General features: G+C 35.4%; 1 protein-coding gene and 1 long non-coding RNA gene across 2 annotated transcripts in view; one reads left to right on the top strand and one right to left on the bottom strand.

Annotated features, from left to right (window-relative positions):
• The window catches only part of LOC128868785 (uncharacterized), a 45,897-nt gene that overhangs the window by 6,659 nt on the left and 20,516 nt on the right, over positions 1-18,722 (bottom strand). The gene's annotated exons all lie outside the window — the stretch shown is intronic.
• Positions 8,549-18,595, top strand: LOC128868778 (beta-1,4-galactosyltransferase galt-1). The gene is made up of 5 exons (XM_054111284.1): positions 8,549-9,207; positions 15,410-15,569; positions 17,229-17,328; positions 17,416-17,619; positions 17,678-18,595. The coding sequence occupies exons 1-5, from the start codon at positions 9,100-9,102 to the stop codon at positions 18,507-18,509; spliced, it is 1,404 nt and encodes a 467-aa protein (XP_053967259.1). The 5' UTR covers positions 8,549-9,099; the 3' UTR covers positions 18,510-18,595.

Genomic DNA, 18,722 nt, shown 5'->3' with positions numbered 1-18,722 from the left:
TTGGCCGAGCTCCTCCTCCTATTTGTGGCATGCGCCTTGATGTTGTTCCACAAATAGAAGGGCCTAGAGTTTTAAGCTGACTCCGAACGGCAAATATTTTTTATGTGGAGCTTTTTCATGGCAGAAGTACACTCGGAGGTTTTCCATTATGAACCTACGTTCTCTTTGAATTCCAAATGGTAGCCACGCACCAACGGCTACGGCGGCCGCATAGGCTGGGCTTTTAAAAAATAAAATGAGTTTAAAGAGAGTTTTTAAGACTTGAACCCATGCGAAAATTGTTGAACCTACCTTAAAAGGATGGTACCGGTGTATGTTTCATTAAAACCCGAAATTAAAGCTTACATTTTATCTGAAGTTAGTATTAAAAATAATTTTTTTTAGTAGAAATAGAGATTTTGAGAATCTGAGCTCCATTTATTATTTTCATCTCCACGTCTTTCGAAATAAAGTCCAAAAATTTATATGTGACCGAATGCCCGATTTGCACAGCGTTTTTGTTTTTTTTTTTTTTGTATATTGAAGCTAATCTCTTCTCGAAGTTTTTTTTGACAGATTGCATACACTTACAAAAGAGGTCTGACATAAGCCAAAATGTTTTAAAAAAAACCATACAATTTATTTTCCCAATGCAACAAATCTTAAACCACTCAACCGATTGGAGTACTTTTTTTTGCTACACAATCTTGAAATGTTTACTATCTGCCTACATAAATCAAATATATCAAACATTTCTTATTACTATTAAAATTTGTGCGTGCCGAATTCCAGCGCAAATGTATACTCGTAATCTTTGATTCCTAGGCAAATCTCTTATTTGTTATTGTTCCTAATTCGTCTACAGTGGCTCAAATGCTTAATCGCGAATAACACTGCTGAATTTTAACACAGAATTTCGGATTTGTAATTTAATTAATTTTCGATAAAAAGCATTTGTATTTTTCATTTATTCCCATAAGTAAGTACATTAAATTATATTATTTTTATAATCAACATTTTTATGCTAGGAAATAAAAATAAACAAAATCGAATTCATGTCCAAAATAAGGTTAGGTTAGGTTGAAATGGTTGCCCAAAGGGTGAGCATACTTGGACGAAGAAATCAAAGGAAGTACGATGGAGGAAAGTGGTAGGACGGAAGGACAATGATGCAGTTCTGATATCTAAAGTGGACAGAAAAATACTGACTAAATACTAAAAATATAAACTAAGGCTAGCTTTAGCTTTAAAAAAATTGTTTTGAAAAAAGTTCATATTAAGCAAAATGTCAGCTATTCATTGTATTGAATCACCACTTTAAGCAACCAACCAACATATGTTCGAGTGATATGTAATATGCATAAATATTATTGTTTTTGATTAACCTCATAATCGCCTGGTTGATTTTGACTTAGTTCAAAAAGGCGCGACATGCTTTCAATTGACGTTGATTAGAGGTAACCAAGCGAAGTAAATCGCTTTTCTGTGTTACCTTTTCGCTTGGTTTTAACCACTCGAATCCTCCAATCGAATACTCTTAGGGCTGTATTACGCAGCCTTACGAGCTACTGAAGTAGGTGGATGTGATGTCATAATTTAATATGATAAGACCAGACGGCTTTTCTTCCCTACTTAAAAAGATTCAAGCAGCACTCGATGGCTGATTTGCAAGTTTTTCTTCTTTTCTATTGTAATATAAATATATAAAAGTACATACAAGATGGCGCAAAATTAATCAAACCAATAATCTAATTTTGGTTTTGAATAACTTTTTTGCTTAATAAAAAAATTATGGTGTGCGATGGAAATCTTTATTGTGATCTTTGCGCGCTCCATTGCTTGCCTGTTGCCATATTGCAGCTGTCTATTTCACAGGTTTCAAATATGATTGATGAACGACGGCATTCGCAAAAATTATAAAACTTCCGATAGGGTGATTAAATTTGTTCCACCTTGTATAAGCGGGCATGCAGGTGGAGATGCATAGTCACCTAGTTCGTTATTTGTTATCTGTCGTTATTGAGGACCTGATAAAAATTATATATGTTTATATACAGGGCCGCCGAGGTAAATCCGGAATGTTGAAGTTAAAAACAAAACTATTGGATATTTACTCAAAAATAATTTTATTTGCACTTAACTTTGTGTAATGTGAGTACACATATCATAGTTGAAAATTATTCAATGTAACCTCCATCTCGTGCAATTACCTGCTCCAGCCGGGACCTGAAGCGCCCACATGCGGTAGCTACCTCCTCTTTGTCCATTGTGGTCATCACTTCCTCGATGGTTGTCTTCAGAGCGTCCTTAGCATTATGAGGCTTCGCATTAACTTTTGCTTCAACTGTGCCCCACACGTAAAAATCAAGAGGATTGCAGTCTGGGTTTGAAGGTGGCCAAAAATCTGGTGACCAGTGGTAGGGTAGGTTGTTCTGGAACCAAGCCTGAGTCTTCTTTGCCTTGTGAGCAGGTGCGGAGTCCTGCTCAAACACATATTCTCTTCCAGCAGCCACGCGGTCCATCTAGGGTTGCGTTTTTTTGTAGCCAAACCACTCAATTATCTCTTTAGGGCTTTTTCCGGTGCGAAGTGACTCTAGTATCGCAGCTCTTCTGTCCTGCTCTCGACTCATCGATTCACTAGCACTTACTCCGGCACTCCAATGCCAATCAGGAAACAATACACTAAAAATATGCCCTTTTATCAGCGGTTTTAGACTTAACGCTACTGCTCCCGAGCTTCTGAAATGGAATCCGGATTTACCTCGACGGCCCTGTATATAATTGGCGCGTATACCCCGTTTTGGGTGTTTAGCCGAGCTCCTCCTCCTATTTGTGGTGTGCGTCTTGATGCTGTTCCACAAATGGAGGGACCTAGAGTTTCAAGCCGTCTCCGAACGGCAGATATTTTTATGAGGAACTTTTTCATGGCAGAAATACACTCGGAGAAAAATGTTTTTCTTCATTTTGGTGTTTCACCGAATTTTGTGAATTTCGAATGGTAGTCACGCACCAACCTGTTCGGCTACGGCGGCTGATAAAAATTAGATAAGTATATTTCGGTGTAAAGCGATATTGAATAGTTGGTGCTAGTACCATTTGTAATCAGAGCGGTGTGGTGCGATGTTCCGCCGACATCAACAGCGTACAACCGTATGCTTTATCAGTATATTTTGCCTATTATATTTGTTATACTGCAGCATTCGTGTATATAGTTTTGTAAGTGTGCCAGTGTAATTTTTAAAACTTCTTCCTTGGACAGTAACAAACAGTAAAAGATAAAGAGAATTTAATAGTAAAAAATAATATTGTGAAAAGTTGTCTTTTAAATAATGCGCGAACTGAATGATATCTCGCGCAGGAGTAAGTATCTTTTTGAACACGTTCATGTATGCGCAGTTCTGTTTCAACATGTGTGTGTATGTTTGCATGGCTACATAAAGTGGGCGTCTGGTGTATGCAGTTGTGCCACTGAAATGCCTCGCAAAGTCGAGATGCTCTCGCGCGGCATCCAAACAAAGCGTCGCCGTCCGATTTGTCCACAACTGCGGGATGGAAATGTGAATGTGCTTTACGAAAATATAGCAAATGAAAATAAAAGTTAACGCAGGCTAATAAGCGAGAGGGATGCTTGAGTGGGATACGTATGCATGTAGTAAAAGTATTTACAAAACAAATAATCCATGCGCTATTAAAAAATATAGAAATAAAAACACACAGCGGTACGTTGCTCTTGGTTTTTACTAGTGCTATTTTAATTTATTTGTTTTTTTTGTTTTGCGCTTGTGTTTCTTTTTTTTTGTTATTTCTCCAACACATTTTGCGCTTCTAAAAATACTATACCACATCTGATCAGAATTCGAAATAAAATTAAACATGTGCCACATTTACAAGTCGAAAGCGCTCGCGATTGTACTTGGGTGGAAGTAGCGTGGAAGTGAAAGTTTCGAACATCTGTGATTTTCGGTTAAATTTTCTGGCGAGTGAATTGATATAGGAATTGCTATAGGTTGCAAGTGCCACATTGCAACTAAATCATAAACCAATATATAAACACATATGTATGTATGTGTGTGAATAAACGTGCTAACGTTTCGGATATTTGTATAGATCAATCAACAAGTGGCTTTCTAAATGTGTTTACTCGTATTGGTGATAATTTTGGAAACAAAATAATTTTTGGATTTTTTTTCCAAACCGAGCCTTTTGCAGAAAAGTTTGTTACATTAAATTATTTGTGTTTGTTATACAAAAGTGGGTCGAATAGTTCTTTAGTAGGTTTTCAAATACAAACGAAGTGTTTAAATATAAACGAAGTAGTTTGAAAATGATAATATATTCCATCGTTCCGTTTAGAAGCGAAGGGCCATCGGTTTTAATAATCGTTTATGATTAAAATTGGGACTGTTGAGGCCTCTGCATCCGGTGCCATCCGTGCTGGTACTGGTAACTGTAGTTAACCTCCAAACAGGCGATAGCAACAGGATTTCCCCTGTGCAGATGTTAAGGTTACTCCGCCGTTTAAAAATGAAAAAAAATTAATGCGCAGTCAATGGCTGCGATTAGTCCAAATTCGGTCGTAATAAACGTGTCAGCTAGCACGCTGTGCCTACTATACTTTATGGAAAAATGCGAGCCCACAAATTAACTACCTTATTATGTGACAGTCAAATAATATAGTACGCCGGTCGCAATATCGTAGTCGTAAAAAACTGCATTTAAAAGTGAACCAAGTCACCATATCGTTCGACGCAGTTCTTTTTGCACATAATTTGGCATTAAGATCGTTTGCAAAATTTGATTAACTTAAGAAGTGTAGCCTGTTGCTCATTTTAAGTGCCGAAACTTATTCGATTTGGGACTACAAACTGTGTTTTACATCCCTACTATAAACCACTTACAGTCCCAAAAGGCCCATGAGTACCATTTGCTTTGCTAATCAGTTCAGCTTTTTCTTCATTAGCATTTAGAAGAGCTTTAAGCAAACGGAATCCCGTTCATTGCCAAAGGTTGTCATTCTCGTATAGAGTTGGCTGCACAGCTAATAGCGATAAGTTGACGTGCGCATTAGGGGTGTTCTTTTCTGTATAGTACATTTTTAAATTTATAAATTATTACTTTTTGTACGGCATATAAAAGTCTAATTGCACATACCGCTTTAAGAATAAGTAATAACGTAATTATCGCTTATGTGCAGTTAAGGGGGAGCACCACTTTGAACGCGTGGAAATTAAGTGATTTTCATGAATTTTTTTTATAAGTAGGGATGATTATTTAATGATCGGACAAATTATAATTTATTTAACATATATTCAACTATACTGACACAAATTTTTATTAAAAAATATTAAAAATTACAATTGTTATTAATATTAATGCAATGACGTCATAAAAACTGATGCACCCTGGTGGCCACGATACAGCGGTGAAAAATCATCTGAAAGCAAAAAACCAAAAAAATGTTTAATCTATAGATCAATGGCTATCGTCGTAAGGGGCGGTTTTTTATATATATGTTTTTTTTTTTTTTTGAGAAAATGGTGCAGGTTTGAAAAATGAGTTTGTGGTCTTACCCTTTTTTTGTTTTCGAAAGGCTTGAAAAAATATAAATTTTTGGAATTTTTAAAAAACGGTATGTATATGTACGACTGTAGCCCATACATGTACAAAAATTAAAAACAAAAAATGAAAATCGAATCATTAGTCTTCGAGAAATCGAGGCCATCGTTTTCAGAAAAGTCGTTTTGAGAAAAACGCGTTTAAAGCTTTCATTGGCCGCTGTAACTCACTACCTGCACTTATTGTATTGGGTGTAACTTCTTCAACTTTCAAGGCTTTAAGTTAACATTTTTTTACATATTTTTGAATATATCTACTTTAAGAAAATGCAAAAAAAAAATTGTTTTTTTTTTTTAAACCACAGAGGTGTTCCCCCTTAAGTCAAAAAAAAAAAAGTTTTGCATAAAAAGAAATATTTTTATTTTATTTTACCAACCATAGTTTAATTAAATCTATGAGTTAGTTAATTTTTTCATAAAACCTCACAATAAATACTTGTATACTTAAATACGACTTAATAAATAGAAGGTTGCACATTGAAAGAATTTTTTTCTTATGAAAAAACGAGCATTTGATCAGCAAAAGACTTGAGCGTGAGAGTACCTGCTATGCAAATAAGTATACAATTTTTTCGCAATCAAAAAAAATTTTGCGCAATTATCTTGAAAGTGCAGTAAAATTCTGCTGCAATTAAATTCATTACTTGCATTTTCTCTCTATGGAAAAAACGTAAAGTCAATCGGTGAATATTTTATGAGGGCTATTCAAAATAAAAATCTAAATATTTTAATACTTGCCCTAACCACTAACAATTCGTATACCTATGATTTCTTACCAAATACACCCTGTTTCAAAATTATAAACACACCACTCTTTTTTCACAAAAAAGGTGTTATTCTACAACAATTCCATACTATGCAAAGTTCCAAAGTTTGGAACAAATTTCGGAATATTTTTCAAAATTTCATTAAATTTTCATTTCAACTTTTCACCAGAATTTCTAAAAATTTTCTGGGCATGACGTTTTATAGCTCATTGAATTTTATGTAATAAACCAAACTGTAAGTTTAGAGTAGCTACAAAATAACGTTGAGTTTCGACAATTTTTTCTTTCTGAGGTAACACGCAATTTTCTTCCATGCAAAGTAATATATGTAAGGCGTTTTTCAATAGGTGCGCTTCAACTTTTTTCCGATAGGGAGGGCGAACGACGCAATATTTTTTATTTTTCATTTGTAAACTTCATTAGTATACATTTCATCATGGAACGCTACACACTTAAGCAACGATTGCAAATCGTGCAAATTTTTTATGAAAATAATCGTTCTGTTGCTGCTACTTTAAGAGCTACTTTTTCCAAAAAATCATCTTCAGTGATGAAGCTCACTTTTGGCTCAATGGCTTTGTCAACAAGCAAAATATACGTTACTGGGCAGAAAGCAATCCACACGTGATTCATGAGGCACCGTTGCATCCCGAAAAAATCACTGTTTGGTGCGGCTTACATGCCGGCGGCGTAATTGGCCCATATTTTTTCGTTGACGAGAACGATCGCCACGTTACTGTGAATGGAAATCGATAACGCGACATGATAAACGATTATTTTTGGCCGCAATTGAATGGTATGGACTTAGACGACATGTGGTTTCAACAGGACGGGGCCACAAGCCACACAGCACACGCTACAATTGATTTGTTGAAGAGTAAGTTCGATGAGCGCATTATTACCAGAAATGGACCGGTCGAATGGCCGCCGCGCTCGTGTGATTTGACGCCTCTAGACTATTTTCTTTGGGGTTATGTGAAGTCATTGGTCTACAGTAACAAGCCGGCGACGATTTGTGAGCTCAGAGCCAATATTGAACGCGAAATTGCTGGAATTTCGGCCGATTTATGCAAAAGAGTGGTCGAAAATTGGGTTCAACGATTGGACTTCGTAAAACGTGCACGCGGTGGTCATGCAAAAGAAATCAAATTTCATACTTAAATGTATATGTTCAAACTCGATAATAAAAAAAAATTAGTAAAAAAAGTCAAACCGTTTGTGTTTTAATAGAAAAAAAAAGTTGAAGCGCTCTTACTGAAAAACGCTCTATATGCTCAAAACCTAGCATAGCCAACAAAAATAACATTTCAAACTGACAATAGGTCCTTCAGGTGTCCCGGTGGTCTAAAATTAAAAAAAATTCATTTTTTTTTTGATATTGCAAAAGTATAGCCGTTTCGATTCTACCGCCGTTTTAGCAGTTAGAGTCAGATTCGCCAAGCGCGGCATCAATGGTCGCATTTAAATGATCAAAACTTTAAACTCAATTATCTCAAAACTATTTTTTTCGGCCTGGTGTTGTTAGAACAAAACAAAAAGTATTCAACCGAATCGTCTCAAATTTTAATATGTCGTTCACAACATCAAAAATTCGTTCATACTAGAATCATATTATTATTTAAATTACTTCCTATTTTTTATTAAAAAACTGAAAGAACCGATTTTTAGAGTGTGAAATTCAAAACCACGCCATTTTTCCAATTTTTTTTTTTCTATATGGGACAAAGCTACAGTCATACTGATTAATAATTTTTTTGGTTTTCGTGTTTCAGATAAATAGAAGAGCCAAAATGAACCACACCGTCCCGGTACAATTTTTCGGGAGGGTGAACTTCAGCGCCAAATTTGCCCCTTTACCACTGGATTTTTTTTCCAAATTTGATAGATTTTCTTCTATTTCGACAGTAAATACCCTTATGAGATTAATATTTAGTGGTTTATTGCCATTATACTGAGTTATAAAATTCCAATAGTAGTGATATAAATTGCTGAGATCCAAGTAGGGACGAAGAGGTTACACGTTTTCTAATTGAGATCGAAATTTGATCATGTGAAGGAATAATTGTGAATATGTTAAATTTTTAACTCAAAAGCAAAAAGTTACGAACAACCCTAGTGTACGCGTATGCTTATAAGAAGGTAGTGCAAGCAACTGTGTTCCTCCATACAATAATGTCAGCGCAATAATAATCAATATTTTAATTTAATCGGAAATTGTAAAGAAATACAAATAAGAAAACAAAATATCGGTCACACATATGTACATACATATGTACATAGCGCCACAATAAAAATAATAAAACAAATGAACAGCAACAAACCTAAAAACAACAATAACAAACACAAGTCGTGGCAAATCATGGAAAAGCACCTATAATTAAATAGTAATGTCCGTGAGAAAAATGTCAGCTTTGTTTTGGTAAGCGCCTCAAGCAGCTCAAGAGTCTCAAGTCGGCAACAATAGACGGCAAAACAAGCGCGACCGACCAGTTAAACAGCTGCAACGCGCACGATACGAAGCATATGCATAGGCGTTCGTGCAATAAAAATCAAAAACCTTTAAAAAAAACCTTATAGAAACCCCGTGTGTGCGAAATAAAGTGTGATATAATTGCTTGTGTAATAGATAAAGGTTATCTGCAAAAAAAAAAGAAAAGTAAACAATTTTGTGTGCGTTAGAAAGAATTGAAATTGCGCTCATTTATGTTTACGCGTTAAACAAATTTTATAAGCAGAAAATGTTGTCAAGCAATGGCAATCAGGCCCAATATGTGTACTTTTTATTGTCGGGCACAGTGGCAATGGTTATTATCATACTCGCCTACGTATCAGTGCGCACAACACTAGTAAGCATAACACACACACACGAACTCGGTTATCTACTAATCAAATGCATGCTACCTAAAAGCGTTATTTTATAATACTAATCGCCTCAAATTCTCATCTCGACCGGACACAATATTAGCAGTGTATTTATTGTAGTAAGATAAATGCGATTTTTTATGTTAAAATGATTATATTTTAAAGGTTTTTGATCGCTTTATCTATTATGTGGAAAAACTTGTCTAAATTTGAGCAGAGACAAATTTTAGCATGGAGAGAGAGAGAGAGAGAGAGATTTTACAATGAGAAATGTTGTCACAAAATTAAAAATTTCATTTCAAAGGAAAGTACGGATGCACTAAGAGAAGTGGTCGAAAACTAAAACTTAGCGCTGGGGATGTTCGGGAAATCAAACGTTTAGCTATAAATAAATCAAATAGTCCTGCTGAAAATAATACACTCTTATCCGCCATGTACAACAAATTTTGTAAGCAGATTATAGTATAGAATATGTAAAACGAGCACCTAAACCAAAATTAACCCACGACACAAATCGGGTAGATTGAAATTTGCAGAAAAATATTAATTTTGGCAAACTGAATGGGAAAGAGTATTTTATTCCGATGAAAAAAATTTCAATCTGGACGGACAAAATGGTTCCCAAATGTATTGGCAAGCTAAATGGAAGAAGAGGAGAAAAGAATATCTCCTAATTTCGAAGTGCGTTCTGCCTTGGTTTGGGCAGTTATTAGCGTTAAAGGCGAAGCGTCTATGGGTTTCATGTTCACAAAAATGAACAGAGTGAAGATACGAGGTGTGTTAAAAAAATAAAATGAATTTTCAATTTTCGCGGGCTGCGTACATTCGGCATTCGATTATTATTATTTTTTTTATGTTTGTGCACTCGTCTCGAAGAAATTTTTTTTTTTATAACTTACTTTATTTGCATTCTATCTACTATAAGGCATTCAGCAAATTAGATCTTATAAGATAATGGCAGCGGTAGTTTTGCTTTTGTGCAAATCTACATAGAAATTACAACAGCTTGTTAACTTGTACAGTTCGTTCTTAAATTATTATAATTCATTAGAATTTCAAGATTGCTTAAATTCATTGTTTGTTACTATTATCACTTAAGATTAACTTACTTAATTTTACCTTAAAGTTTATAGGTTGAGTAGATTCATACTAGAGGAATGGCAAGTCTAAGATATGATTGCGTTTTAACCGTATAGTTTCATTGGTTGTGTCTAATAAACAAATAGCAGCTGGATTTATGTATATTTTCGAATTTCATTCTTTATAAAAGGAATACCTAAGTCGTTATGAATAGATTCATTGGTAATAAACCAAGGGGCATTAACAAGGCTTCGTAATGTTTTTGATTGCAAGATCTCCACATTGGAGTTGCTAGCAGTTCCCCATAGCTGTATTCCGTAGGTCCAAATGGGCTTATGGTATATAACTTTTAGACAAAGCACTGATAATCTTGATAAGGGGTGGATTTTCCACCATGACATGCTTCCAAAGCAACAAAAAAAGAGTTTTTGGCCGCGAAAAAATACCAATTTTAGAAGGCCTGTCTGCAGCCCTGACCCTGACCCTAACCCAATTGAAAATATACGGGTAATACTTTTTCAATCGGTTTTAAAAATTGGTAGACAGATGGTTAGCGCTAAGCGCCTTAGAAGTGCGACTAATGTCGAATGGTCAAAAATTGATCAAAATATTATAAAAAAATTAGTCAAATCGATGCCTCGATGACTTAAAAAAGTTAAAATCAAAGATACAAATTATAACCTAACCCCGTGAATTCTATCGTAAATACAACATAATAACACTGGTCTTATACTTTTTTCGTTCTTCAGGTTTTACTTTTATTAATAATTAATTTAAGTTTAGTGAAAGTGTGCTTATTACTCAATATTTTTAAATCTTTTATCGTTAAAAGTTTAAATATTAAAAACATAACTTGTTTGACCTAAACTTATAATAAAAATAAAGGGTGATCAATTTAGATGTATCGGATTTCAAATTGAAATAAAATGAACGAAAATTCAAATCGATCGGACAATCTTTGTTATTTTTGTGTAGAACCATTCATAACATTTATTTTTAAAGATAATCCCTTTCAAATGTTGGCCGCAACTGTGCCGTATTGCGGCTGTCCGTAAACACCAATTTTGAATGACTAGCTGGAGGACTTCGGTCTGTATAATTTTTGTAATGTTGGCTTCCAATACCTCAATTGAAGCTGGTTTATCCAAACAGCATTTAGAATTTATATCCCTCCACAAATGAAAGTTCAAAAGTGCGATATCATACGATTTTGGTGGTCAATCCATTGGTTCGAGACGACAGATAAATTGCTCACCGAAACGACGACGCAGTAAAACCATTGTTTGAAAAAAATTATGTATTTAGTTTGACAATAGCCACGTGCGATCTGTCAAACAAACCTTATTGGGTAGAAGTACTCCCTTCCCCACCCTACCTGATTTGGTCTTATAATTTTTTCGTGTGGTGTATAAAGACTATTAAATTTTCTTTCAATTGCCATATTAGTTATCTTATTGTGTTTTCTTTTCTCTAAATTTCATCCCATTATATTACATTATGTGTAGACAATATGAACCTACAAGCGAGCTTGGCAAGTTGAGAGAGGCTGCAGATGGAAAAAACTGATGTTACCTGTCATGTCCAGCCGACTGTCGCAGTTCCTCCTGTGACTAAGCAGCTGGTTGGACTGATGACAGGCCACTTTCTGTGGGCGAAGCACATGGAAAAGGTAGGCATCTCAGACAGTGTATTCTGCCCAGCATGTGGAGAGGACGATGAGAAGGCGCACCAATTTCTATGCGTCTGGCCAGCCTTCGCTCGAATCAGGCTTGAGGTCTTTGGCACTGATATGTTAAGAAGCGACCATCTTGGCTCCTTGGCACCACAAGATCTACTCAGATTTCTTCGGAGGTCGAGTAGGTTTAAAGATATTAAAAAGGGAATACAATGGACTCAATTGTCTCTGAGTGATTTACTTGCTAGTCTGTCCCGACAAAATCAAAAAACAAACACAAGGACAATGTCATGCGCGCTGTGAGACTGTTGCGGTTTTCATATCTGCAAAATGCTTCCGCGCGCTTGTAAACAATACTCCGGACTGTCATTTAGCCAGCTAACAGTAACAGCATCGTGCATTAGCAGTCTAAAGTTGGTTACACTTCGAGTGCCGGACCCACCTTCATATTTTGTGGAAGTGAGAAAATGATACATACTCGCCTGGTCAGAGTATACCAGTTGGAGAAAATTTGGCAGCTCTGGCACATTATATTTGTTTTCGTGGTTAAAAGGTCGAAATCTTGTCAACAAAAATATTAACAGTTCGAAATGATTTTTTTGTTTTTATTTGCTTAGTAGTGCAGGCGCGAGCCCAGAAAAAATATTGAAAGGTTTTAATGTTTTTTAATATAAAACTAATAAATACTACAAAATTTTGTTTAATATGAATTTTACTTTAATCACAGCCAAATTAACATAAATTAAAAAAATTATAGGCTTATAATGAGGAAAGATGTTAAAAGAAAAGCTATTTCTTTAGAAACTAAAATCGAAATTTTGGATCGTTTACGAAAGGGATATAGAGTAGAAGATGTTGCAAAATCATATAGCATGAACGAACCTACAATAAGAACTATTAGAACAAATGAAAACTCAATTAGAAAGAGTGTTGCAGCTGGCAATACCACGAGTATGGGCACTACATCATACACCAGAAATATCGTAATGGAAAAAATGGAGAAAGCGTTAATGCTTTGGATAGAAAACCAAACACAAAAAAGAGTACCCATTGATACGGGCGCTATAACAAATAAAGCATTACGAATTTACGAAAAAATTGTAAGCAATTATCATCTTCTTCTTCAACTGAAAATCTTCTTCTTCAACTGGCTGGTTTGAAAGATTTAAAATAAGACATTCTTTACACAGCTTAAAATTAAAAGGTGAACTGGCTTCTGGCGACGTAGATGCAGCTCCAGAATATCCAGCAAATTTTGCAGAATGGTTTCATGCAATGTTTACTGAATGGTTTCATGAATGTTTTATTCCAGATGCCAAAAAATATTAAAGTTCAAACGGATTGTCTTTTAAAGTCCTTTTGTTAATTGACAATGCGCCGGGTCACCCACAAGATCTGGAATAGGAGAACGTTGAAGTAAAATTTTTACCAAAAAATACAACTTCATTATTACAACCATTGGACCAAGGCATAATTTCTACTTTTAAAGCTTTGTACATAAAACATGCCTTTACATATATTTTGGAACAAATGGAGAACAATCAATCTTTAACTGTTATTAGTGCTTGGAAAAATCGCCTTATCATACACTGCGATTAAGCAAACAACGCTCAATAGCTGTTGGAAAATAGCTGTTGGCCAAATGTAGTCAAAAATGAACTTTCCATTTCAACGTTAAATGATGAATATTCGCAGATAGTACAGATGGCGCATTCATTGGGCGGAGAAGGTTTTGATTTTACTGATTATGATATCGCAGAGTTAATGGCTGATAAAGAACTAAGTGCGGAAGATTTAGTTAACTTAGTTTGCGAAAGTGAGTCTGACAAATCTGATGAAGAGGAAGTAGTACCAGTAATATTCACTGCTAAAGTCAGCCTCGAAGGACTCGCATTGGGAAGAAAGCTGGGTAACCATTTTATACAAAATGAGGCCAACGTTGAAAGGGCTTTACAATTCCAACGTGACATAAATCGCTGCTTGGCTCAATATGAAGAAGTTTACAAAGATCTTACGAAAAATTCGAAGCAATTGTTAATAACCGATTTTATTACGATCTCTCATAATGTAAATATTTCTGCTTCAAACTTCGAATCGGCACAAATAACTTCGAGTGATGAAAATGAATTCGAACCTTCGATTCCGAAAAAAACAATGAGAGTGATTTCTGGCACTGATGATGATAATAAAACACCTTTGGTTTTATTTTTGGTTCTTCTGTTTAATGTATTGTAATTAAATGAAAAAACAGTGCTTCCGTAATATATTACATATTTTAACCTGTCAATGCATTTTATTTTTATTTCTGTGTACACCTAAAAATATTGAAAAAAATCACAACTGTTAAACAGCAAAATTATGCTTTTTCTGCAAGCTTTTCGATTAACACGGTTTTGACTTGAAAATTTTTAATTTTCCATTTACACGTTTCTCTCAGGAACGTATCTACCGTGTAAATCGGGGGATAGATGTATTTCGTCTTTCCAGAATTTTGAGATTACAGAATTATAACCTAAAGGAATTTAGGCTGTGTAGAATTTGTTTCACATTTTTCCAGAATTTTTACCCAAAATAATGTCGTAGTGCAGAATTTAGGGCCGGCCCCTTTTTTACTTTTTTCCCCTAGTCGTGCAGAACTATCATTCCATTAGCATAGAGCATAGTGACCACTCGGCGGGGCACATACTTTAACCCATTAGGTACATGACACACCTAATGACTATGGTTCGATTCCCAAAGCGTTTCGCATACGGTGACTTGGTAAAGTTTTCTTCGTTAATTCATATGGAATGTATTCATGAAACTTCGTTTTATATCCAGTTTTCTTCAAATAGTTTAAAAATGATTGGTGATGAATGTCATAACTCATAACTTCCTCATATGTTTTAAATATTTTCATTGATGTTTTCAGACACTGGTCGGCCAGAGCGAAGTTTAAATAGTTCATAGAAAACTAGCAAGCAATTTCGCGCCTCTTGCTCTAATCACTGCATTATATCTGAAAACGGCACGCATTTTTTGCTTTATTTTTTATAGTAAAAAACAAAATATTAACAACGAAAATAAACTCAGAACTAATCAAAAAAAAAAACCACCTACTCAACTTCAAATGCAAACCACTTTTCATTATTTAATAGGTAGTTTACAGTTAAGAAATAAATTTATCGTTGATCACACTTAATTGTAAACTGCTCTAATGTGAATTCCCATGTTTTTATTCATAATTTTAATATATGAAAATCACATGTTCCAATATGCGTTTTATTTCAAAAGTTATTTGTGCTTCAGGTTGCATGTAGGCATTTTATAACCGACATTTTTTAAATACCTAATATATGATACTATTCAAACCGTTAACTAACTTAAATTGAGTTTTGTGCTTCAGCTGAACTCTCACAACTTTCTTATTTATATTTAATTGTTATCCACAGGATTCTAAGTTACGCGAAGATCTTGGCTCATTACAAAAATCCTATTTATATGTTAAGCCAACGCTGTCATGGGAATACAACAACTCTTGGCGTCAAATTGGCAGCAAATCGAATCACTTAATATACTCGGCATATTTCGATAATAGATTAGATGTGATTGGTAAGTACAGTAAGTTTATATGTAAATAAAGTGATTCAAAGAACATCGGAGGAAAAGTAACTATACCGTAAGATTAACTTAACCTCAAATGAGTTCTCATAAATATTTTAAACTGAACGAAACAAGTTGACTAGTAAACCAGAGAGGTTTCATGGGTCAAATCACAAATAACACAATCTGCTCCATCTAAATCTGTATCTACGCTAAGATAATACGAGTATATATGTACATATGTGCTTTTTCCAAATTCGATGGAAAAAATACGAGTAATTTTCGCATCACTTAAATTTAGGTGCCCTATGCTCCAATAGGAGTTAAAGGAAAGCAATATTAATAATAACTGAATTGAGGCAATTGTAGAACAATCGTTGTTCAGACATGTGCGAAAATGTGTCCGAAAAAACCTAAATTAAAACAACAATGCAAAGGATTAAGGGTACATTTTTGCAAAGAACAGATGATTTATAAGACTGCCTTCCAGTAGTATTGTCGAGCGAAAAAAGTTCACTTTCGAAGGAATTAATTATTATTTCCTTGATTTAAGAAAATAAGAACGATTTTTAGTTCATTATCACAGTCGAGAAGGTGGGATGTGATAACGCATTATGTGATTTCGAAATTCAAACCACCAAAATAACAGCAAATATTTATAAAACTAAGTTGCAGAGTAGTTTTGCGAAATTTCGTAACTTATGTGGACCTCTTCAATGGGCTTACTAGCAGAATATTGTTCCTATTGGTTAAAACTTGGGTCAGTGAACAGAATGTCAAACAACTGATGTGGTCACCATAATCACTGGTCTTGAATATTATGGAAAACGGGTGGGGATGGTTAACTAGAAAAGGCGATTTTAACGTGGCGGGTCCCAAACCCAGCATACAACCAGCTCTCCTGGGATCCTTCGCCTTCTCACGTTGGCTCGCTCCCGAACGGGTGCTCGGAAGCTGTTCAGAGGATTCTTGGGTTAATCCTGGCCACTCCCAAGTGAATGGCGATCAATAACTTTCACCATTTGCGTGGACTTCTACATATGGAACCATCCTCTAGCCTATAAAATTCTCTTCCGAATAGAATTTTCGAGATAATAAATAATAAAAAAAAGTATATATATATATGTATAATTGGCGCGTACACCCTTTTCTTTTTGTGTTTGGCCGAGCTCCTCCTCCTATTTCTGGTGCACGTCTCCACAAATGGAGGGACCTACAGTTTCAAGCCGACTCCGAACGGCAGATATTTTTATGAGGAGCTTTTTCATGGCAGACATACACTCGGAGGTTTGCCATTACCTGCCGAGGGGCGACCGCTATTAGAAAAATGTTTTTCTTAATTTTGGTGTTTTACCGAGACTCGAACCTACTTTACCTCTCTGAATTCCGAATGGTACTCACGCACCAGCCCATTCGGCTACGGCGGCAGTGCTTAGATAATAAAAAAATATTAAAAAGAAACTGTCCGTTTATTGAAATCGCAAGTCTACAAAACTACAAAACAAAACAAATGCTTTGTTGGCGGAAGAGATTTAGTTAGAGTTGGGGCAAGTGCAATACCTTTCCTTTTGGCCAATAGCATATATTTATTTTAATTATACATATAAATTTACAAATTTGTTTCATTATTAATTTATTATCATAATTTCTTACAATCGCCACTTTCAGATACAATTGTTGATCATGAAACCAGAGTTCCCATAGGTTCATTGCGTATAATCGCTATACTACCTCGGCAGTTCGAGGATGTCATTACGTGCACCATCAGGTACGTATTTTAGCTGAGTATTTGAGACATTTACAGCTGTTAATTAACGCGTCACATTTTTTACATAAATATTTATTTACTCCATAGATTCGAGGACTTTGTCGATGAATTTGTCGATGTGCAAGTTCATCCACTGAAAGAACATCATGACTGCAAATTCGCTCCTTATTCGATCATGTGCCCTCTATATGTGAATCGCAACAACACTGTGATGCGCCTGCCACAAGCAATAGCCATTTCATATCCATCGAATAGACTTAGTAAACTGAGTCCAACATTTGTGCCAATCAGGTAGCTCTTGCTTATCACCAATTCTTATTACCAAATTAGTAAACTCCATTTTTTTCAGCTATCCCCGCGACATAGACCAATTGTTCGCACTCTCCAAGCCCGTACTCTCGGTTTGCGTCGGCACACTGCAACAAAACTACTCGGATGTTTTGCGCGTCGCAGAATTTATTGAAGTTTATCGCATTCTGGGCGCTCGTCATTTTTACTTCTATCACCTCTCCGCTAGTGAGGATGTGATGCGTCTATTAAAATACTACCAACGTGAAGGCATCGTCGATATACTGCAGTGGAATGTACCACCTGAGTTATTGCCTGAGGTACACTATATAGGCAATATGGCACAAATTAACGACTGCGTATACCGGGCTATGGTTGTAGATAACTATCGATATGCCGCCATAGTCGATTTGGATGAGATACTCATTCCGCTCAAACATAATTCTTTATTAGCTTTTTTGCGCCAGTGTGATGAGGGACGTACCTCAGCTTATGTCTTTCGCAATGTCTTCTTCTTTAAGCTCGACAGTAATGACAGTTTTAGCCTGCCAGCTCATACACGCAATCGCTTTCTATATACACAAATGAAGGTGCGACGTACGTTAGAAATTTTACCCGCACATCAACGAAGTAAGTGCATCGTGAACACACACTCCATTATCGAAATGGGTAATCACTTTGTGTGGCGTGATGCACCTGGCTATACCGAGGCGATTGTGCCACAAAGTGTGGGTCTACTTTTCCACTATCGCAATCAATGCATCAATTGTAAGGCCCAACTAATTGTGGACTATACCGCGCGTCGCTTTGGATCGTTGATATGGGATCGAGTGGATGAAACTTGTGGGCATGTTTTTACAGAAAGAGGTATATGCGAGGCGACGCAGAATTAAGGGGGAAGTTGAGGAACTTGTGACTAAAAATGGGAGATAGACAAAATTGCATTGTTCAAAATTTTTAATTAAGATAATTTATTAATTTATTTGTACGTACGAGATAATATAAATATTTTTAAATATATTATACTTCAATAAGTTGACTCATTTTACAAAAATAAATATTATTTTTTATATAATAAAATGTAACCATTCTATTATGAATTTATT

This window comes from Anastrepha ludens, chromosome 6 (assembly GCF_028408465.1).
Source record: "Anastrepha ludens isolate Willacy chromosome 6, idAnaLude1.1, whole genome shotgun sequence".
NCBI lineage: Eukaryota > Metazoa > Arthropoda > Insecta > Diptera > Tephritidae > Anastrepha > Anastrepha ludens.
The sequence above is the reverse complement of the archived record's forward strand: the minus strand, read 5'-3'. Positions and strand labels throughout refer to the sequence as shown.